Source organism: Pleurodeles waltl, chromosome 10 (assembly GCF_031143425.1).
Source record: "Pleurodeles waltl isolate 20211129_DDA chromosome 10, aPleWal1.hap1.20221129, whole genome shotgun sequence".
Classification (NCBI taxonomy): Eukaryota; Metazoa; Chordata; class Amphibia; order Caudata; family Salamandridae; genus Pleurodeles; species Pleurodeles waltl.
Window position 1 is genome coordinate 901135970 of NC_090449.1, and position 24096 is coordinate 901160065.

Consider the following 24096-nt stretch of genomic DNA (forward strand, 5'->3'; position numbering starts at 1 on the left):
ACTATAACCACTGCTGTTCGTTCTTGCAATGGAACCCCTGACTTTTATATTTAGAGAAGCACACATGTTGAGGGTTATGGTTTGATGGCACTGCAGATATAATATATATAGATATGTCAGGTACCCTGTCTATGAATATCTCACCATTGGTTTGAGAGATTATAAAATCTGATGGTGACTTCTAGCTGCAGATTCCTCACCTATGAAGTTCCCCAAGCGTCAGACTGGATCTGGAAACCTTTGCTCGAGCAATATCCCTGCTTGGTGTTGCTGGTGCCAGAAGTGACATCGCGGCCACCTATATAGGCCCAACCAGGCATGTGGGCATCAGTTTCTTTTCTTTCCGTGCCAGCTAGCACAGATCAGGAGAGAGCTACCCCTCTGTCACTTTTTGACAGGCCTTTTTTTGATGTTTTGTCTAAAAAATATTTTGATCGTGTGTCGAGGATGTCATCTTAGAAGGCAGGGTTCAAACCTTGTGGTGCAAGTCACCGAGCCATGTAGGTTCGAGCCCTCATCCTGTCTGCCTCTGGTGCCTCAAGTGCAACGATGACACCAAGTCATGTTCGGACTGCCGGGCCATGACGCCAAAGGCTTTGAGGGAGCAGTCCCTAAAGCTGCTTGCGCCCCAGCAGTCAACAACACAAAGGCACTCGCGGCTACTCAGAGGTCTCGGTCTCAGTTGAGAAGGGGGTCGTGGGACCACTCCAGTAGCCCCAAGTCCTCTTCCTCACACTCTAGGTCCTCGGGACACTTGGGAAGAAGCATGAAAAGAAGTAGTAGTCCAAGAGGACTTCGACTTCACCTCATCCGTCGGCTGACAAGACCAGCGTGGGAGCATTGCCTTTTCTGGAATGGTTCTGCAGAGCCGTTGCCCATTTGGACTCCGCGCCTCTCGTGTTTCCAGTACCTGCTCAAATAAAGGAGTTTCACGAGGCCATTTGCTGCTTATTCGAGCGGGCCGATCTCTCTGGCACACTTTCGGGTCCCACGGGTTCAGAGGAGGCCTCATCAGGTTCTGTGCCAGTAGCTTTGGCCTCTGCTCCGATGGGGGTCTCATTGTTCTGACTCCAGATCTGGACTAGCGCCGGTCGTACTCAGGTGACATTCTCTGGCACTGGTTCCAATGCCTATGCTCCCGGTGACACTGGTACCCACCCATCGCACCAGTCCCATTCCGATGATCTGGAGCCTGGACGATGTCGCACGATGTTGATTTCGGCGCTGAGGTCACCAACAGGTGCCAGATCATTTCCTGAGCCTTATTTTTCACAGTGAAGCATGGGAGAAGATTAGGAGGGGCCACTGTACCCTTTAAAACCAGTAAGAGAGATATGTGGACTGGTACGAGGAGCTAGGAGCAGCCTGTTGACTGGACACCTCTCTAGATACTGGCTTTCTCGCTCCCCGCTCTGTGGTTAGAAGAGAGCTTCCTATGCAGTGGTGGTGCGTGGAGCAGCGGAGGGCTTCAACCGCAAACTGCCCTCAGTGGCTGTCAAGAGGAACATCTTGACTGAAGTGCTTCAACCTGGGGCTTCCACTTCCGAACCCATTCTACCCATTAATGAAGCACTTACAGACGTCCTGCTGGGAACTTGGTCCAAGCACAGGGGTTCCTGTAAATAGGATCATTGCCCACCGCCCTGCACCCAGCGACTCTAATTTCCTCAACCAACACCCCACCCCTGAGAGCTTGGTAGTCCAAGCTTCAACTGCCCATGGCACATTTCTTTTCGTTTCCCAGACAGGGAATCTAAGAGGCTGGACATCTTGGGAAGATGTTTTCTTCCACCAGCCTGACACGGAGGTCAGTGAACACCACGTGCTTATTGGGCCGTTTCTCACATACCATTTGGGATATGGTTGTGCAAGTGCTGCCTCAGGTCCTGGAGGAGGCCTAAGTCATACTCTCCCGAGCAGTAAAAGGCAGGAGGGATGCAACAAAGTACACCATTCGCTGTGGTTTGGATTTAACTGGATCGCTAGGCAGAGTGGTTGCTTAGACAGTGGCCCTACGGTGCCACACCTAGTTGAGAACATCAGCTTTTCGGAGGATGTCCAGACAAACCAGATGGACTTGCCCTTCGAAGGGACTTGTTTGTTTGGTAAGAAGGCAGACGCGGCACTGCAGTGTTTTAAGGACTCTCTGGCTTTGGTCAAGTCCTTGTGCCTCTCTGTGATCCCTCGGTCTGCCTTTGGCTGCATTTGTGGCTACGAGAAGGTCATGGCAGCGCACCATCCCTGTGCTAGCCTCCGTCTTAGGCAACATCCCCAGGCTATGCAACGATGTGGGCGCTGTGCCTTCAGACCTAGAGGGTCTGGAAGCCAGAAGTCATCCACCACCCACCCCCCAGCAGCTGCAGCCTCAGACCCTCCTAGTTTGGTTCTTCAGGTCCATGCTTGCCCAGTTGGAGGGAGAAATCATCATCTTCTCCTCCACTGGCAGTCCATCACATCGAATGCATGGGTACTGCAGATCATCCGGAAGGGCTATTCCCTGCCTTTCCAATCCTGTCCTCCCCAATACCGCCAACATTCAAATGGCTGGTTGAGGGTCATTTGTCTCTACTTTGACAGGAAGTTACGTCTCTTGGCCAAGGGAGCCATAGAAAAGGTCTCGATATCAGAAATAGGCAGTGGTTCTTATTCTTGGTACTTTCGGATACACAAGAAAAACAAGGTCTTTACCCTGTTCTAGAACTACGGACTGTAAATCTCTTCCTCAAGAAGGAGAAGTTCAAGATGGTCATGTTGGCTCAGGTCTTGTCTGCATTAGGCCTAGAAGACTGGTTGGTAGCGGTGGACTTACAAGATGCGTATTTTCATATTCCCATCCTGCGGGCCTACAGGTGTTACCTGCGGTTCAAGGTAGGCCATGAACCCTCTCAGTTCACCGTGCTACCATTTGGCCTTATCAGTGCCACTTGGATGTTCACCAAGGTGATGGCTGTGGCTGTTGCTCATCTGCGCAGGTCAGGAGTTTGTCTTCAGCTACCTCAACGACTGGCTGTTGAAGGCGGGTTTGCACCAGGCAGTTGTCTCCCACCTCCAGACTACGGCGTACATTCTGAGTTCGCTAGGGTTCACTATAAACATGCCAAAGTCACACCTGACTACTTCTCAGACTCTCTCTTTCATAGGAGCTGTTCTGGACACTGTGCAGTTTCAGACTTATCCCCGAGCAGATAATCTAGGATATTCAGGCTATGATACTGATGCTTCGGCCACTATTGTGGGTTTTGGTGAGATTGACTCTGAGGCTGCTGGGCCTCATGGCCTTCTGCATCCTGCTGGTAAATTAAGCCAGATGGCATATGTGGGCTCTACAGTGGGACCTGAAGTTCCAGTGACTGCAGCATCAGGGAAATCTGTCAGTCATGCTCAGAGGGTACTGCGAAAGACCTGCAGTGGTGGATTATGAACCGCAGACTCCTCTTCCTTCCCCAACCAGACCTTACTGTAGTGACAGATGAGGTCCTTCTGGGATGGGGTGGCCATCTGGGAGAGGTAGAGATAGACGCGCCTGGACTCCGGTGGAAACCAGACTCCATATCAACATGTTGGAGCTCTAAGTGATCCGACGAGCACTGAAGACATTTCTTCCTTCTGTCAAGGGGAAGTTAATGCGGGTGTTCATGGACAATACCATCGCCATGTGGTACTGCGACAAGGGTTTATGGACCCTTTGTCAAGAGGCCCTGAGCTTCTGGACGTGGCTGGAACAGCAGGGCATAACACTGGTTGTTCGACACCTAGAAGTTTCTCTGAAAGCCATGGTGGACAGACTCAACTGTTGATGCCTCGCGGATCACTAGTGGCATCTCCAATTGGAGGTGGTACAAGGTCTCTTTCAGCAGTGGGGAGAGCATTGGTTGGATCTATTCGCCTCCAAAGAGAACTAACAATGTCAGCAGTATTGTGTGTTGGATTTTCCAAGGTGGTGATTGCTCGGCGATGCATTTTGTTGTGAGTGGTGCTCAAGCCTCCTATACACCTTTCCTCCCATAACACTCCTGACTTCGTAAGAAGCTCAAGAATGACAGGGCCCAAGTAATCCTTGTGGCTCCGGACTGGGCATGCAGAGTCTGGTATCCCAAGCTTCTGAAGTTCAGCATCGATCCTCCGATCAGGCTGCCCCTTCAGGAGGATCTACTGTCGCATCAGCAGGGGAGGGTTCTCCACCCGAACCTGTGAAAGCTAAGCCTTCATGAGTGGCGATTAAGCGGTTCTTGGCTTTTATCCTTCCTGCCGAAGTCTGTAATCTTGTTTTAGCAGCCAGGCGGTATATGCCTGCTATTGGCAAAGATTTGTAAAATATTGTACAGAGAAGCCTATAGTTCCTCTTTCTGCTTCTCCTTCTGATGTTATTCATTTCATTCTGTCTCTTACCCAGCAGGGCTTTGCCCTGGGCACTCTTAAAGGCTCTCCGTCTGCTCGATCTGCTTTTCTGCGGCTGCCTGACCAAACCTCTTTATTTAAGTCCCTTATTGTAAATCGATTTCTAAAAGGGCTTGTACATATGTTTCCCCCTACGCCCTTTATAATGCCTCAGTGGGATTTTAATCTAGTTCTCATATACCTCATGTGTGCTTCTTTGGAGCCACTGCAAAATTGTACCCTCCGGCAGCTTACCATCAAGACAGCTTTCTTAGTGGCAATAACATCTGCCTGGAGGGTAAGTAAAATACAGGTCTTGTCCTCCAGGCCTCCATATCTCAGTGTTTTCTGATAAGGTAGTGTTTGCACTCGTGCCTCTTTCTGCCCGAAGATGGTGCCCCCGTTTCATTTGGGACAAACTGTCGTCCTTCCCACCTTCTTTGCTCCCCCACATCCACCTAATGAAGAGGAGCAACCCCACAGACTGGACCCAAAAAGAGCGTTGTCGTTCTACCTTGACCACACAAAAGAGTTCCTGGTGGACAACCAACTCTTAATGGGGTATGACGGAGCAAAGAAAGATCGGGCAGTATGGAAAGGAAACATTTCCCACTGGGTCATTCTCTGCATAAAGATCTGCTATGCTCTGACTAAGAAGCAGCCTCCTGAGGACTTATGAGCCTATACCACCAGGGGGAAGCTGCGACCAATGCATTAGCTCATGGAGTCTCAGTCTTGGACATCTGTCAGGCAGCAACTTGGGCACCGCTGCATACTTTTGCCAAATACTACTGCCTGGACAGTCAGGTCCTGAGGGACGGGCATTTCACCTGTTTGGTCCTGCAGGACTTTCTAGTTTGAAAGCATTTGTCTGCAGCCCACCACCAGGAGGATATGGCTAGAATATCTATTCAGAGGTGAGGAATCGGCATCTAGAAGTCTCTATCAGATGAACAAGTTACCTTTGAAAACATATTATCTGGTAGGGACTGTATCTAGCTGCAGATTCTTCACACCCACCCATGCCTCCCAACTCTGTGGACTCATATGCTAGGGTCAGGGTGATCTCTTTCAGGTCCTTAGTTAGGACACACATATGCACCAGTTCTTGTCATGGCTCTGCGCTCCTGGCATGGAAAGTTGTGAGTAAAGTAACTGTTGCCCGTGTGCCTGGGTAGTTCCTATATAGATGACCACAACGTCACTTTCAGTGCCAGCGATGCCACGCAAAGCCAAATGGAGCCCCCCGACAGCACGCACAGGGGATCTGCTTGAGCAAAAGTTTCCAGATCCAGTCTGACACCTGTGGAAATTCAAAGGTGAGGAATCTGCAGCTAGATAGTCTCTACCAGACGTGTTACCCAAAGTAAGTCATGTGTTCATTTGTACTGTTCACAGGATTACAGATTAACTGGATTAAATCTCAGTGTGTTCCTATCACTGTTAATACTGATAAGCGTAGACTTATGTTCCCATTGAGTGGTGTGAAGACTCAATTCGCTATCTGAGTGTACCCACACCCTGGAAGGCTGAATAATGGGATGGTAATAGAGAATATTGAAGAGAGCACGCAATTATGTAAATTCCTGCCACTATCCTTGGCGAGGTGGGTCGCAGTTGTTCCTCCCCAAATTGTTATATCTTTTCTCGAATATCCTGATTCTTATGTCAAAGTTTTTTTAATTTTTTTTTTTTATTTTTTTTTTTATTTGTTCTTACAGTACGCATGAGATTTGTCTGGGCAGGTAGGAAGACAAAGTGGCTCCCCATATTCGGAATAGTCTCCCTGGTGAGATCTATTGAGAGTTATGCACCAGATCAGCCGTTATTAAATAAACCATCACTATCAGTTACATCTGAAACAAAAGGCAGCAACAACTGATAACTCTGAACATCACCAACGTGGGAGACCCTTACATTTATCCACTAGACTGATTTACTTTTATGGGACGTTTCAAAATGTTCAGTTTTGCTTTTTTATGTACTTCTACTTTATTACTCGCCTGGTGTTATTTAATTTTCTGGACACTAACAGACCTTTTACGAGGTGTCGCTGATCCCCTAACGATCCGAGGACCACAGGTTAACCTGTTGCTCTCCATAAAGGAGGACGGATGTTTGGAACAGTTTCATGTGTATTCATATGCGTTCTCCATCACAGCTTCCCCCTTTATCGCTGCCCCTTCCTATGTACCCTGTAAGGTGATTTTATTTTTTCACTTTGCCCATGTAATAATGTGGACATCTATCAGAAATGGAATTTTGAATCCATCAGTAAGTAGAGGTTCTACATTATTAAATATTGTAACGGTCTCAGTAAAATGTGTAGCATTCTCCAACCAAAAACTGAAGGAAAAATCAATGTTTTTATATTTTTATGGTGGTTTGAAGGATGCCGCTCTCTTTGCATTAGTATATGAATGTAGCCCTAAACTTGTTCTAAGATGCTTCCAAACCTTGAAGTGGTGAATTGATAATCGTGAAAAACAAAGTAAATTGCACAGTCACATATTCTTTTTATTAATTAATGTATGTGGTGGACAATGATTATCAATATAATAGAGTAGAGATGTGGGTTTCAGTTAGTTTTTTTCATTAGTCGTGCTCAGAATTGAAAAAAGTGGGAAGGGTTCAAGCATAATCAGAAAATGGCAGTGTCTTAAACAGACCCTTCTCTGTAAACACCTCATTAATAGGTGCTGCCTCCTTGCGAGTGAGTCTTCCAGGTTGTTCATTGTAACTGCAAGCAAATGGAAGATGCCAACATTACTAGAGGGAAGCTGGACCGTTCATCTCTGGCATTTAAGGCTTTGGTCGCAAATGTTGACTAGATTTCAATAATCTGGATATTATCTTCAATTCTGTCGTTCTCAGAAAGATATTGTGCAGTATTTGAATGTGCTAGTTTTTGAAAATAAGTCTAGTTCTTCTTTTTTCCTGAAAGGTACATTTGAATCGTAGTGTCTAAGGAGATTACCTATGACGGGCCTCATATTTGCTTTTTCTGTTTTTTTTCTAGTTTGAATCAACTGGCCTCGGCCTTAGCAGCAGCAGGCTGAGAACCACCTTGAACAGAATACAAGAGAGTCTGATTGATGTGGTAAGTAAGCCGTGTGCCGTGACTAATGCTTGTTTCCACTGAAGTGGGATATTTCAAGCAGTTGCAGCATTCAGATTTCCATCATTGCCTGAGTTTCCTAATAGTCCAGCTGAACCTCTTGATTTATAAAACCATATGCTCGTTTTGAGACAACTGGAAACTTAGTTGGCTAGAAGAAGTTGTGTTGACCTCTTCATAGAGGTTTATTAGTTATGGCACATGCGTAGTGTTTCTGATCTTTGGTTCCTCACCTTGGTTAGCTCTTGCAAATATGATTAATATAAGGTTGCAATTATAGTTCGCATTTCCATTTTATTCTTCCACATGATTGTTTATCTTGAATGATGTTAACCCATTATTAATTCTTGCATTCATAAACTAAACAAATCAAGTCAACTAAACTATTAACTTGAAACGGAGAAAAAAGTTATTTCGATCGTATTCTACACTAGCCCATATAAATACAGAATAAGAGACACTCAAACATCCATGATTTATCCATGTCTTGTGTGTCAGTGATAATTCTTGTCTACTAAACAAGAAGTCCACATCAGTTCTCACTACCCAGAAACAACTTTTAGGGCAGGAGTTTTCAGTCTGGGAGCCTGGCCCTTCTTAGTCCGTAAATTGATGTTAGGGGGGCACCAGGCTCTGGCAAAGCCGAACTTTTAGTATGCCCAGTTGCCAGCAGAGACAAACAAGATGCTTGTAAACACCACTGTGGTTGCAGAAAGATAATGGAGATGATTGTGGGCAATTATGGACTTTTTCGGCAGTCATGTCCTGTCTGAGAGTAGGTGTCTAAGAGGGACCTCCATCATCTCACCTCAGAATTCTGATTTAGGATCACACGGGGTCACTTTGAGGTCTGACATTAATTAGATTCTTTTCCCTATTTGACTCTACTTTAAAAAGGGATGACTGAACATAACTGTAATATTCATAGTTTTAAACATGTGCCATGCTGCCAGGTGGCCCAGTTTCTTGTGAAAAACCTTCAGCCAGTCGTAGTATTTTAGCAAACAGCGCATTGCAAAATGTGGGACCTGTTTCGTTTTTAACATAAGGATGGTTTCCAGAATTCCAGCATTCATAGTGCTTTCCCTAAAATGCCAGAACTTGCTATAGGTGTAAACATGACATTGGGCTATTTGCCAGCTGAGTACGAAAATGTAACAAGATAGAAAGCAAGAATGAACATTAAGATTAATATTTTCATTGACGTGCTCTAAAGTCCCTTACGTTTTTGACTCTTTTATTTAAAATATGTTTTCTTATTTCATACGTAGGATTTAGTGCAAGAAAAAAGTAAAATAGAAACATGCAACTGTGAAATTCTTCATAAGTCCCTTTACTACTTGATCTCACTTCAAATGTTCAGACTGCGTGTTATATTTTACCCTGAATATATGTGTTGTAAAAAATAAACACCGCTGCAATTCCGTTTTCTATGTATCTGAGTGCATGCCCTCAATAGCTTATGTTTGTCACTTGGAGGAGGGGGGTGGCGATGTAATAATTTTACACAACATTATTTTAAGGGGCTCATGTTTAGGAAGGTTGTAGTATAATTAATCTCATCAGAGAAGCAAGTTCTCCTAGTTGTTGGCAGTCACTCCCAGGCAGTATGAGTCAGGGATTTGTTCTCACCAATATTTGTCAAATTGTTGAGCATTTGCCAAATATTTTAATATAACATTTCTGGCGTTTGAAAATACTCCATTAGGTTATATACGAATGTTTCTGCTGAAGGACATTATATAAAAGTAGAACTTTGAACTCGGACAGCTATAAAAATCCCTTTTCTGGAATAACGTACATAATGTAATAACATGTCGGTAAATAAATGAAAAACATTATGTATTTATGGACAAATTGTATTATATTAAAAACTGTAGACTTTTAAATTCCAAAGTTAATTCTTTACACTGTTGGAGAACTGTATTCTGAGAATGTTGAGCTCCAACAATAATCAGATAATTTACATCTGCAATACTCAACCAAGTTTTTGTGCTTTTTTAAAAATGCTTAGGCACACAAAATAGCGCTCTCGCTAGCAGAATAGATCGCAGTGTTACAGGCAATTCGTTACTACAGCCGAAGGTACCATATTCAGAATTATGGGTAGTAAAGAGCGTTTGGCAGCACAAGCAGGAATAAGCTTACAGTGAATTTAATTCTACTCTTGCAAATTGCAGGTGTAAGCTTGTTTTTAGGGCGTGAAATATAAAGGAATACCCCTATATTTTATACTGGGTTAGGGAAAATGATGTCTTCGCTGGGGAAAATAATTTACACGCGAAGCGAAAAGTAAGTAGTTTGTCACTGCACAAGTTAACACGCATACACTTTTGCAGATTGCTAAAAGGAGTTAATACTGAGTAGAAGGGTACATGAAAATCTACGATTAGTGTGGGTATTTGTGAATGCGTTAAAAGTCAGAAATCTATGATTGATGGCACTTTTCTTAACTTTTGTACTTGGGCCATGATGAGCCAAACACTTTAGTGAATATTGTTATAGACTGTGCCTGACGCTGTTCTGTAAAATTGAAGGTAACAAAAATAGAGTACCTTTTTGTCCCTATGATTGGTTTTATTGAACATTTTTTAACAATTATTATTATGGTCGTAATGTAGTTGAATTACATAATCAACCTCTACATCTAGAACACATTGCCAAAATAGTCATTTGAATTTGGATATTATTGGCTTGTGGCAAATATTATTGTATATATTGTATATTGTTTATATTTCTGGAATCTATCTTCATTGGTTTTCAGTATAACAGGACAGAGTCAAAAGTTCACTCATATAAGTCCAGGAGTACATTAGGCTGGTTCAGAAGTACAAAGCATGTCTGTTGGAAATTGGGTCTCTAGTTGGCAGAGGTATGCACCCTGTCCAAGTAGGGACCACAGTCCTAGTCAGGGTAAGTCACAACACAACCTAAATTATCCTGTGCTCACCCTCAGCCAGCTTGGCACAGAATAGACAGGCTTAACTCAGACGGCAATGTGTAAAGTATTTGTGCAATAACTCAAGCAGTAACACAGTGAAAACACCACAAAAACCACTCAACACCAGTTTAAGAAAATAGATAAAATTTATCGGAAAAAAAAGACCACAATGCCAAAAATCCACTAAGTAGATCCTGAGATTTGCAATTTTAAAGATTTAGGTGAAAATAGCGCCAACTGTAGTTATCTGGTTGCGCTGGTCTGGGACTAAGTCACAAGTTCAGGCCGACCACAATGGAGCGTGAGCCAGCTACAGAGACCCACTTGAGCCCACTGAACACAGTATCTTAAGTCCTGGTGCGCACCCTGTGCAGCGTGGGTTTGCTATGATTAGCGTTGTCTGGCGTTGGTTCTGGGAAGATGTGCGGCTTAGCGTTGCTTTGCATTGATCCCGGGGACGTGTGTTGCAGGGTTCGGCATCGCTTTGTGTTGATCCTGGGGAACTGTGCGGCGAGGTTTTGCTGTGTTTTGCTTTGCACCAGGTCTGATGGACACAACAGAAAATAAAGCGCCTTAGGCCCACTTCCAAGGCAGGGCGGACTCACAGCTTGTAGAGTCCAGTTGCAGATGGTTCAATTCTTTGATGTCCCTGAGACTTGGGATCAGGAGGCAAGCTCAATCCAAGCCCTTGGGGAGCACTTGTGGAGGAAGGCAGAATCCTTCTGGCAGAGTCAGTGGTCAGCAGACAGCAGGGCAACAAGCAGGCCAGCAGTCCTTCCAGCAAAGCAGTCCAGATGAGTCCTCTGGGCAGCCAGGAAGTCCCTCTGACAGAGTCCAGGTGTAGATCCAGATGTGTCTGATTTGGTGGGGTTGCCCACCCAGTATATATACCCAAAAGTTAATTTGAAGTGGAGGAAACATCAAAGAGTGGTTTTGAGATGCTCAAGTTCCCCTTTCATCCCAGCCCTGTCTGCCAGGATCCCTATGGGGGGTTATCAGTTCTTTGTGTGAGGGCAGGCCACGGGCCTTAGAAATGTAAGATATAGGCCCTCCACCCTTCCTGCCCTGAGAAACCCATCTGTATGCAGGTGAATGCAGATGCAGATGGGTGTCCTGTGTTTATGGATGTCTGGGTGGCGTGCACAAGGGGAGCTGTCATCCAACACAAACCAGACGTGGGTTAGAGACAGGCTGTAAAGCACAGATGGCAGTAAGTGCAGAGAAATCCCTACTTTCTAAAAGTGCCATTTCTGAAATAGTAATGCAAAATCCAACTTAACCAGTAAGTAGGATTTCTTACTGCCAATTGGGTATGAGCCAAAGTTACCATGTGTTAGGGAGAGAGTACATGGACTTTAGCAGTGGTAAACTCCCCAGAGGTTAGCAGTGGTAAACTGTTAAGATTTAATGTCCAAAGTTGAAATTAATTTGTAGTGTGACCTTGTGCAAAAATCTTTTCAAGGGATTATAGAATGCAAATCAACTAGTTCAGAAGATGGTCTTGCTTGGTTTAACAACTGCGACACAATAACACTTTATTCATGTCTCTTGTGAATGGAAAAACATCATTAGTTCCTGAATGCAGCGACATGGTTCGGCTGCCTTACTGAAGTGGTAGAACAATATCTAAGCAGCAGTGTCAACGCAGGATATTTGCATTTCAGTGCTGTTGAGTGTAAATATAAGGCCAGAAAATGGGAGTTCACAGTACTTAGAAAATGATGAAAAGCATAATTAATTCATTAGGATTTGTGTTTGTGTTAGCCTTATATTTGAGTACTTAGCCACTGTCTTTGCATCAGCTGAATACACCACTTTTATTAAAGATGGAGAAATGGTTTGCCATTTTCCCGTTTTATCAACTTAAAGTATTTTGCATTATGTGATGCATATTTTTGGGTAACATCACCTGCCTGCCATTTGTCTAATTGTGATGTTAAAATATTAGTCAGTTAATTAATCAACAGGGTAATTTGGCATCAATAGGTTTCACATTACTCTGTTTGCTTTGGTTAAGAAATGTGCCTGGTTTCCTACTAACCGTGATGTTCATTACTTTGTGAAATAGTTTTGTTGGTAATTCTTGTGTGTTGACTTGTGCCAAGTACATGTTATTGTTAATGCATTGGTTGGGTTAGTAAGTTTATGTGTAAGTTGTCTTTTGTTGTTTAGGAATTGCAGTTTTAGTTATGGTTGTGGTGTGCCCAATGCTTAGTGCTACAAGGCAGGGTGGGAGTATTAAATAGTCCACCTGCATGATATTTTGGAAGCACTGTTTGACCATTTATTTACAAGTCGATATGGAGTGTAGTTACCAGTTGGAGGAAAGCGTGGTACCAATCTATATTTTGTTGTGTAGATATGTGCTGGTTGTGCATTTGTAAGGCTATCTGATGTGGGAAAGAGTACTACCCCATTGCGAGAAATATGAGTATTACATGTGTGTGTTGTTGCAAACTTGAAATAGAGCAATACCCTGTCACTAGAGATTCTATGGGGAAAATGGGGAAGTGTACTACCCTGTTGTTAGATGTTTCATGGGGGTCTACCCAATGAATTTGATTTAGAAGAAGAGCAGTACCATAGTGCACATGGTTGTAAGGAAAGTATTCTGTGGAGTGAATATGTGGGGGAAGTGTAGTACTCCTGGATGTTGTGGGTGATAGCCACACATTTTGAGCTAGAGATTCGGTACTAATTGAAGATTTGATAGGTGTGTTGTGTATGAGGCAGAGTACTTTGTGATTATTTTATGGTGTATTTTATTCAGTCTGTGTATAATGGAGTCAGTCAATGTGGTGTTTGAGTGGTAGTGTTTAATTTAGCTATGTAGCTCTAGTGTTTTACAGGTGAGTACTTCTTTAACTGCTAACTTAGTCTGGTGTTAATGGTGGTATTGCTGGACTACTCGAGTGTTTAATTGTTGTGTAAGTAAATGTCTATTGCAAGCGCTCATCATTGTGTTTGGATGTCGTCCCAATGTTTTCTGGTACAGTTTTCAGAAGGTGTGGTACTAGGTACAGATTAAGTGCTTTCATTGGCCTGGCACTTGGTCTTGTTTGTTTGGCCAGCTAGTATGACGCTTCTTTCCAACTACAACACACACCCTTGGTTAAATCTTGGCAGCTCAAACATATAAAAAAATTAACAGGGAAAAGCAGTACAGTATTTACTGTAACATGGACTTTGAAGAGTTAATCAGCAAAATCCATGTTATTCACCAAAACTCAGAAATATGTAAGTTTTATTGCACCTAATAAATTCTGAACCCCAATGTCTGATTTTATTAGGTGTGATAAATACCACCTACTCCTTTGACCAACTCAGAATCTGGTTCATAGTGTCCTTAAAAAGTTCCTTAGATGTTCTGAAATCTAAAATCTAATACTATGTGTAGGAAAGTGCCATCTTTCAAGCATAGTTACCCCCACTTTTTGCCTTATGTCAATGTGTTTTGACTATAGTTCACTGGGATTCTGCTAACCAGAACTCCAATGACTGTGCTCTCGCCTCTAAATTAGGTTGCTGGTAAACTTTCTACACCTACAATTGGCATAGTGGTGCACCTATATGAGTCCCTAGTATATGGTAACCTGGGCATTGGTACACAAGGGCCCCCCATGGCCTGCAGCATGTATTGTGCCACCCATGGGATCCCATACAAACTGTGTCTGCAGATCTGCCATTGCAGCCTGCATGAAATGGTTGCATGCACACTGTCACTATCCAACCTGGTCACTGCACTTAGACGCTATAAGTCACCCCTCTGGTAGGCCCTTCATCTCAAGGGCACGGTGCATGTTCCCAACTGTGATGGTACCCCTGCATGAGCAAGGTGCCCCTACAGGCAATTCCTGGACTCTTTAAATGTGGGTAAGCCATCTTAAGGTATGTAGTGGACACAGGTCAACAGGAGTGGTCCAATTACATAATGGCTTCTCCGAACCTAGGATTGTTTGGTATCAAACATGTTGGAATCATGCAACTATAACAATCCAGTGTTAGTTGTATGATACCAGGCAATCTGGAGGTTGCGTATAGGATCCCCCAGGTCTGCGTGTGCAGCCTTACAGGGTCTAGCTGCCAGCCTGCACGACTTCTGACCCCGACACTGTTCTGCCCGCCTGCTGGTGAGCCTGGCTCAGTCCAGAGAGGCAAAACAAAGGATTTCCTGCAAGGAAGAGGTGTGACTGCCTCCCCCTGTGTATTAGGTGTCTAAGGGCTAGGGTGGGACAGCCTCTGAGCGCTACCAGACTGCTTTGAAGGGCACATTTGGTGTCCTCCTTGCATAATCCGGTTTGCACCAATTCGGGAACCCCCAGTTCCGCTGTGGTGCAAAACTAAACAAAAGACGGGGAGTGACCACCCCCTTGTCCAGCTCCTCTAGGGAGGAGCAGAGAGCTCTGCCAGGTGGCCACTTGATTCTGCCATTTTGGAAACAGGATCTGGGAGCATCTGACTGGTGAGGCCAGGTAGATGTTGTCCCTGACCAACTCCCCCCAACCCCCCTTACTTAAGGGCTCCCTCATGGGTAGGTGTTCAGATTCATCAAGCAAGACTGTCCAAGAAACTCTGCAAGACATATTCTGCTCCTGGCCTCTGGAACCGCTGCTGATTTGCTTTGGAACTAAAACACATCTGCTCCTGGTGGGAAGGCTCCCATTCCAACATTGATTCTCCGGAGCCTGCAAGAATTCAGCAACATTCAAGCCTGTGCATCCTCCATGGTCAGAAGGACTTTTTTTGCACCAGGACGCACAAAGGAATCGCCCTTGGATTGAAGGAGTCACTCCCCTGCAACTACAGGCATCTCAAGACAGCGTTGACCAGCTGGTGGGGCCTGCTGTTCCATGAAAATAGAAAGGCTCTACTTCACAAGTAGTGAGTCTGTGGCTTCCTCTGGGTCCTGCTTCTCTTCTGACCAAACTTGGTAGACTGTGGGCCCCTCCTCCTGCCACTGGACTGGAACCCCTGTCCACCCCGACTGTTGCACTTGCCAAGGCTTGTTGACTTTTCTGCCAGGAGATCTTCAGGCACCAAGAAGCCCCAATCCTGCAACTCCCGTGACGTGGCACTTCTGTTTTGGTGTGCTGGTAAAGCCTCCTTGTGACTCTCTGTGTCCATCACCTGTTGGTCACTCATGGGGGCTCCATCGACTTCTGCTGGCCTTAATGGATTCCACCCGCCTGGTCCATGGGTCGTAACAGCAGCTGGACAATCCAAGGTTTCCACTGACTTAAGAGAGTCCCTTCTCCCCTCTGCATCCCTGTGTCCCTGGAGTAGGGGCACTCTACATCCTTCTTCTTGTCTGCTGGTTTCCTCGGTGTTAGAAATGGGGTCTTTGGTTGACAGTCAGGTTACCCCCTGTTCAAGCAAGGACCCTCACTCTAGTTAGGATAAAAGAGAATCACCCTCAGCTAACCCCTGCTTACCCCCTTGGTAGCTTGGCAGAGCAGTAGGCTTAACCTCAGAGTGCTGGGCGTAAAGTATTTGTACCAACACACACAGTAACTTAATGAAAACACTACAAAATGACACAACACCAGTTTAGAAAAATAGGAAATATTTATCTAGACAAAACAAGACCAAAACGACAAAAATCCAACATACACAAGTCAAGTTATGATTTTTTAAAGGTTTAAAATAAAAAGAGTCTTTAGGTAGTTGTAACAACACACTAGCGCTGCTAGCGTGTAAATGTACCTGGTTTGCGTCAAAAATAACCCCGCACGGGCGTGTGCGTCGAAAGTAACCCTGCACGGCTGTGTGCGTCGAAAACAACTCGGCACGGCGGTGCGCGTTGACAAAGCCAGCCACACGACGATCCGAAAGTCCCGCGGCGCAGGGTGCGATCTCTCAGCCTCCGTCAGCGATGCTGCGCGTCGTTTCTCCTGCTCCGGGCGTCGGTTTTTCGGTCGCGTTTCCTGCGGCGTCGTTTCTCAGCTGCGGAACCGGCGTTGCGTCGTTTTCTCAGCCGCGATCGGATTCGCGTCGATCTTTTCTCCGCACGGCGCTCGGTGCGTGTATTTTTGTCCTTAGGCTGCCAGCCTCTCCTTTCAGGGTCCCAGGAACTGGAAGGGCACCACAGAGCAGAGTAGGGGTCTCTCCAGAGACTCCAGGTGCTGGCAGGAAGAAGTCTTTGCTATCCCTGAGACTTCAATAACAGGAGGCAAGCTCTACATCAAGCCCTTGGAGATTTCTTCTTCAAGATGGAAGGCACACAAAGTCCAGTCTTTGCCCTCTTACTCTGGCAGAAGCAGCACTGCAGGAAAGCTCCACAAAGCACAGTCACAGGCAGGGCAGCACTTGTTCCTCAGCGATCAGCTCTTCTCCAGGCAGAGGTTCCCCTTGATTCCAGAAGTGTTTCTAAAGTTTGTAAGTTTGGATGCCCTTCTTATACCCATTTTAGTCTTTGAAGTCACCTTCCTTCAAAGGGGACTCACACCTTCTTGTGAAATCCTGCCTTGCCCAGGCAAGACCTCAGACACACACCAGGGGGCTGGAGACAGCATTGTCAGAGGCAGGCACAGTCCTTTCAGATGAGAGTGACCACTCCACCCCTCCCTCCTAGCAGAGATGGCTAATCAGGAATGCAGATCACACCCCAGCTCCCTTTGTGTCACTGTCTGGTGTGAGGTGAAAAACAACCCAACTGTCAACTGACCCAGACAGGGAATCCACAAACAAGGCAGAGTCACAGAATGGTTTAAGCAAGAAAATGCTCACTTTCTAAAAGTGGCATTTCCAAACTCACAATCTCAAAATCAACTTTACTAAAAGATGCATTTTTAAATTGTGAGTTCAGGGATCCCAAACTCCACCTGTCCATCTCTTCTCTAGGGGAATCTACACTTTAATCATATTTAAAGGTAGCCCCCATATTATCCTATGAGAGAGACAGACCTTGCAACAGTGAAAACGAAATTGGCAGTATTTCACTGTCAGGACATATAAACCACATTACTATATGTCCTACCTTATCCATACACTGCACCCTGCCCTTGGGGCTACCTAGGGCATACCTTAGGGGTGCCTTACATGTAAGGAAAGGGAAGGTTTAGGCCTGGCAAGTGGGTACACTTGCCAAGTCGAATTTACAGTGTAAGAATACACACACAGACACTGCAGTGGCAGGTCTGAGACATGATTACAGAGCTACTTATGTGGGTGGCACAACCAGTGCTGCAGGCCCACTAGTAGCATTTGATTTACAGGCCCTGGCACCTCTAGTGCACCTTACTAGGGACTTACTAGTAAATCAAATATGCCAATCATGGATAAACCACTTACATACAATTTAAACAGGAGAGCATATGCACTTTAGCACTGGTTAGCAGTGGTAAAGTGCTCAGAGTTGAAAAGCCAACAGCAACATGTCAGAAAAATATAGGAGGCAGGAGGCAAAAAAGTCTGGGGATGACCCTGCAAAAGCAAAAGTCCAACACTCGGGGTCTAATAGGAAGGGGCCTGAGTTCCACGAACTCCAACCACTACTCTCTCTGTTAGCCTATGGGATGACTGGGTAGGTAACTACCTTGCACCTGGTCACTGGGGACACTTACTGTATTTACCTCAGGTGATTGTATGTGCCCCCAGCTCCTAAGCAACTACCACACTTACCTTGGTCGGGTTCACTATTTCACATTCCACTTTTTTAGTATATGGTTTGGCCCTCCCATAAGGCTCTGTGTATTTTTATGCTATTTCTGGTGGGTATTTTGTGTACATATCATGTGTAGATATCGTCAAAGGGAGATATACCAATGCTAGTCTACTAGTAGTACTGTAATAAAGTATCCTTTATTTGTGCAACACTTGTGCGGTTCTTTCTTGTGAGTGAGTTACTTCACTGTGATATTGCAAGTGCTTTACATTCCTCCTGGATAAGCTTTAGCTGCTCTCCTCAGCTACCCTAGAGAGCTTATGCTATCTGGACACCTACTCACTATCACCAAGGGTTACCTGGACTCAGTATAGGGTGCCACACCATAGACGCACACCATAAACTGAGCCAGCCTCCTGCACTGTTTTTATTTATCTATTTTGTATTTCACATAAACAGATTTAGGAGTCTTCAATTGGAATGCAGTGGACAGCAACACCAGTAAAATGAAATGAAACCATATATTGCAGAATTGCTGACAGAGCTGTAATGAGGGTGCCCACATACATGGCTAGGAAACCTGCGGCAGGCAGAAGTGTCATGTTGATCTGAGATATGATATACAGACCTATCTATAGATGCTAAGGGGAGTAGAAGCTTGTGGGATGGCTTTTAGGTGATTGCCACTGAGCTCTGATATCAGAGGAAAGGTGTTAGGATGGTCCACAAGAACCTTCCTAATGTTGAAGACTCTGGGCCTCCATTTGTGTTTGGATGCAATCTTTGTTTTCCAAAGAAAAATAGCCAGTAGTGACTGCTGACTGTGGTGTTGGCCATGGATAGCTCTAAAGACCATGGGATAGTTGGGGAAATAAATGGAATGTGGAACTGTGCATCACAGTTCAGAATTCTGATTAATACAGTACAACATGAACTCTTTTTCTGATGGATACATTTAACTGCAGGTTCCTCACCTTTTGAATACCCTAAGAAACCAGACTTGATCTGTTGATTTTTCTCAGCATAGCTCAAGCACACTAGCATATGGATTCATGCAGCTCCACGTCTGCTTCATCCCACACCAGAACTGACATCAGAAACACATATAGGTACCAACACTGCATGCTGACATAATTTCCTTTGTCTCCATGCATTTGAACACAGATTCCGGACTCACTCTCAAACTTTTAGTGAATCTTTTGACATAATTTCTTTCCTCCAAATTCCTTTTCCATTGTGCAATGCACATATCCCCACTGAAAACTACAGCATTTACGTCCTGTAGAGACTGTCACAAACAGATGTCTGTGACAGACCCACACAAGCTATGTCTCTGGTGCCTGGGGTCATCTCACAACTCCAGGACGTATGACAGCTGTGCCTGAATGAACCCCAAGGGTGATCCTAGATCACAAATCCAAGCGGTGGTCAAACACCAAAGAAAGGCTCATACGTCCCATTCCTGGACGAAGTCAAGCACACGGACCCACTTCCGCTCTCAAGGCGATTACTGCAGAAGTTCCTTCTTGCACTCCAAGTTCTCAGATAAGTCCAAATACAAGAAAAAAACGTAGGCAGATGAAACACAATTCTTATCCATCCTGCTACTCTCACTCAGAAAAGTCACTGGGATATCAAGGTGATTTTCGGTCTTGGTCCCAAGCTCCTACTGAAGAACTGATCCCACAGCTGGTCCTGATACAATCAGAGTTTCTAATAGATAGGGGCTTTCAAAGAAGCCATGTTGCAGATCTTTGCTCCCCTTCAGGCTCCCTCTGGTGTGCGTTTGAGCCCCAGGGATCCAGTGAGGCCTCCAGTCCGGTATCTTTTGGCAGATCTCTCTCCTCGACGTCTATTGTGACTTTTGACCCCACTTCAGAGTCAGTCCTGACTCTGGGACACCCATCCTGACTTAGAACTCTGCACACAACCCATGTGGACGTCTGCCACATCGATGCTAGGTCCAATGCTGCTGGAGAAGGAACCGTTTATTTTGTCCAACTTCTGGAGGAATCTAACACAACCTCGACTAAGTTGCATCTTGTGCATGTTTCAGCACAGCTGATCCAACCTCATTCTGAATCCGACTGAACCATTTCCGGCTACCCAGGAGTCACCCCAACATATTTTGGATCTGATTTGGAACATAGCCAATATGGCTTGGATGATGACAATGGAGATGACGGGGCTGGTGCATTCCAGTAAAATGATGATGATAATCTTCTAAAGCGGCTTATAAGAAGTCAAAGGTCTGGACACTTCCCCTGACACTGGGTTGAGCTCCCCACTGGCCCCCTCACCAGAAGAATCAGCCTCTTTTCCAGTTTGCGGCCGAAGTTCTTGATTTGCAGCTACCATCTGTTGAGGTCAAAACAACCATACTGATTGAGGTTCTACAGCCCTGACAGACCTCCGTAGAGCCCCTCCTCCCATTCAGCAAAGCTCTAAATTACATTCGGATGAACATTCAGGCTAAAATTCGCTTTTGCCCCCAGTAAAGAACTCCATAGACCTTCCCCAGGAGACCATGCCTTCCTTACACAGCACCCCACGCTCAAGGGTCTTGTGGTCCAGGCGTCTACCAGTAGGTTGAGCCCAAACTAATTCCCTATGGCTACCCCTGATATGGAGTCAAAAACTACAGGCGCATTTGGGAAACAGACATTCTCCTCAGCCATTTTGTCCCATCATTCTGTACGTGCCAGCTGCCCCTTGATGGCTATCCCATGCACTGTGGAACCTGATCAGCAAGATCTTGCCTGCAGTCCCCAATGAATTTGCTCTGACTGGGCACAGCTCATTCAAGATGCCCAAGATGCAACAAAAAAAATTATCCTCCCTGGGCTGAATAGTACTCATTGCTTAGGCAGGAGTTTCGGTTCCAATGTGTGCTTTGGCACCAAGCCTGACTTGGATCCAGGGCTTTTTGAATGATGTCCTAGCATCATTATCAGACATGCACCCATCTGTTTTGATATAAGTCAGACTCTGCACTGAAGTGCTATAAAGAAAGCAGGGCAACAGCACTATTCCTAGGCATTTCTGTGCCAGGGGAACAGTATCTCCAGCAATATCTTCTCTTTGAAGGCTTTGTAAAGGGGTTGGCACAAAAGCAATGCCAAAGCCCACCACCGCTGCAGCATACTCTTTTTGAGACCGGTATCTAGCTGACATCGTCCAGGCCAGCAAGGTCAGCATATTGCCCTGTCCCCCCACCCCCTGCTTCTGCGTCCAGTCTGCTTCAGTGTGCCCTCAGCAGCACATAGTCTCCCTTTAGGAGGAACAATAAGTTATTACCTCAAGGAGTGGCAGAGCATCATGTCTGACAGGTGGTTTCCCCAAATCGTCCAACAGGGTTATGTCCAGGCATTCCTGTCTGAACCCCTGCATATTTCTGCTATTCCAGAGCAACTTTCAGAGGACCAGTTGTCCATTCTGCAGCAGGCAGTCCAGGCTCTTTTGGACAAAGGAGCCATAGAGAGGATTCTGGCATTCAATATAGGGACTGGATGTTATTCCCTTTATGTGCTGTGCAGAAGAAGGACGGAGGCCTTCATCCTATTTTAGATCTTTGCCCTCTCAACTTCTAAAAGGATAAATTAAAGATGCTTCTTGGGGAATGTCCCATCTGCCGTGGTTCCAGGGTATGGTACCATGGATCTTCTGGATGCTTATTTTGATATTCCCGTCCTGCAGTCCCTCAGGTGATACCTGCAGTTCAAGGTGGACCAAGAGCATCTTTGGTTTTCCGTGCTCCCCTTTGGACTGACTATTGCTCCTCGGTTGTTCATGAAAGTGATTGAAGTGGTTGCATCCCATCTTCAGAGGTTGGTGGTACCAGTTTTCCCCTACCTCAAAAATTGAATGTTAAAGGTGGGTTCACCACAGTCAATCCTGGGCCACCTCAAATGAGGCGAATGTCCTAACGTTTTTGTGGTTGTCGATTAACATACTGAAGTCACACATGTCTCCTTAGCAGAGGCTCCCATTCGTCAGAGCCATTCTGATTATGGTTCAGTTTTGAGCCTTTATTCCATATCAACGAGTCCAGGACATTCAGTCTATAATCCCAATGTTTAAGCCTTGGTCCTGGAACTCTGTGAGCGGGTTTCTAAGACCTCTTGGCCTTTTGCATCCTGCTTGTAAACTATGCTAGGTGGCACATGTGGACACTCCAGTGAGATCTCAAGTGTCAGCGGTCTCAGCACCACAGGAATCTGTCAGATTTCACCCAGGTTTGGAGGAGAGTGAAAAGACCTGGAGTAATGGCTAATCAATCATAACTCGACTAGTGGTGTTGAACGTGATGCTGTATTGCCTATATAGGTACCACACAACACATTGAAATCCGTTCCTTTTGTTTCACACCAACAACGTGGATCCGGAGAGCTACCACAGTCATTTTTTTGTCCAACTTTTTTAGACATTTTTGAGATTTGTTCCCAGTATACATAGGGCATTATGTACCCTGCTACATTTTCAGGGTTCAAGCCTTGTGGGTATTTGTCACAGGCAAATGTTTGTGTCTGATCCCCTCCTGGTTTGTCTCTGGTGCCTCGCATTGGCCCACTTCCCCAAGCCTGCATCGAGTGCAAGTCAATACATCCAAAGGTGATTTGCGAGTGGGCAGATAAGCTCCTGCCAGTGCAGCTGAAGACTGCTCTAAGCTGCTGCCATTCTCATTCGTTTAGACTATATCCAGGATGCTTCCAACGCAGTTCTCGCAGATGATTGTCTTCCTGCTCCAAGACCTCCTTGTCAGAGGCGGGTAAGTCGAAAAAGCATAGAATAAATTGTGTAAGCGGTCTTTGACTTCACCATCTCAACATTGTGCTTCCAGGTCTCGCTCTCCACCGACAGAACTGATGTCAGGGCCCGCTTCATGCTACCCGAAGTTTCCTGGTGCAGGAGCGATGCCTGCCCTACTAAAATAATTTCATGATGGTATGCATGCCATCTTTGGGCCACCGATTCCCTCTGGAGCACCTTCAGGCCCCATGGAGCTGAGAAGTTGTCCCCATTGAGTTACTGTTGGTGGATTTGTCCGCAATGCCTGCCGGGCCGTCTGAGTCCTCCCCCGGAACAGAACCAGCACTGCCACAGGTGCTTCCACCCACCCTGGCTCATTGACAACAAGCTGGTCGTCATTCCCAGTGCTATTCGACCTCAGTGCCGGCGCTGTCCAGGTCTGCCCATCACCTGACTTTACACTGGTACCTACCTTCCTCAAGAAGGCGATGAGCAGGAGGTGTATGGTACCCTGGAGGACCTAGATGATGACAACTGGTATGTGGAGACGGGCAATCCCAGTGGCCTTGATCCCTCCCCGGATGGAGGCAGGGTTTCCCCTCCGGGTCAGGTTTCAGGGGAAAGCGCTTTCTTTGCAACCATGATGTACAGGGCCTTGATCTCCAGCTGCCAGTCGTCGAAGTCAAGATGAATGTCTTGACAGAGGTGCTTTAACCTGGAGCAGGCTCATCTGAACTTATGCTCCCCGTTAATTAAGCCCTCCCCATCGTGCTCCAGGGGGCCTAGGCGAAACCTTGCTCAGGGGCTCCTGTGCTCCGTATGGCTGCTCATCAGCACCATCCCGCCAGAGGAGAGTCAGCTTTCCCTTCCCAGTTCTCCTTCCTTGAGAGCCTTGTGCTGCAGGCCTCAACAGCGAAAGTTCTCCCAAGAGCATCCCCTACCATACCATTTGATAGGAAATCCAAAAAGCTGAACATCTTTGGCAAGCACATTTTTTCTTCCACAAGCCTTGCAGTGGGGTCGATGAGCACCCCTTTTATCCTGGACCAATATTCTCATGCTTTTGTGATTCTGTTATGCTGCTGCTTACCATGTTGCCCCTGCCACCTTCAACCAAGCTTTGGTGAATGGTAGGGATGCTACAAAGATTGCCATCTAGTGCTTATTGAACACTTCACAGGGGTGTGGAATTTATTAAAATATCTACTTGTCCAGGGGACAGGTTGCTTCTCAAATCTACTTGTCCTGTAAAAAGATCTACTTGTCCCTTTGGTGCCATGTAGTGTGGCGACAAATTATGGCAGCAAT

At 45.7% G+C, this 24096-nt stretch overlaps 1 protein-coding gene across 2 annotated transcripts in view; it reads left to right on the top strand.

Annotated features, from left to right (window-relative positions):
* VPS50 (VPS50 subunit of EARP/GARPII complex) overlaps positions 1-24096 on the top strand; it is an 880308-nt gene that overhangs the window by 460242 nt on the left and 395970 nt on the right. For both annotated transcript variants that reach the window (XM_069211661.1, XM_069211662.1), the window contains exon 22: positions 7397-7477. In XM_069211661.1, coding sequence (XP_069067762.1) covers positions 7397-7477 — 81 coding nt within the window. The remainder of the gene's footprint in view (positions 1-7396; positions 7478-24096) is intronic.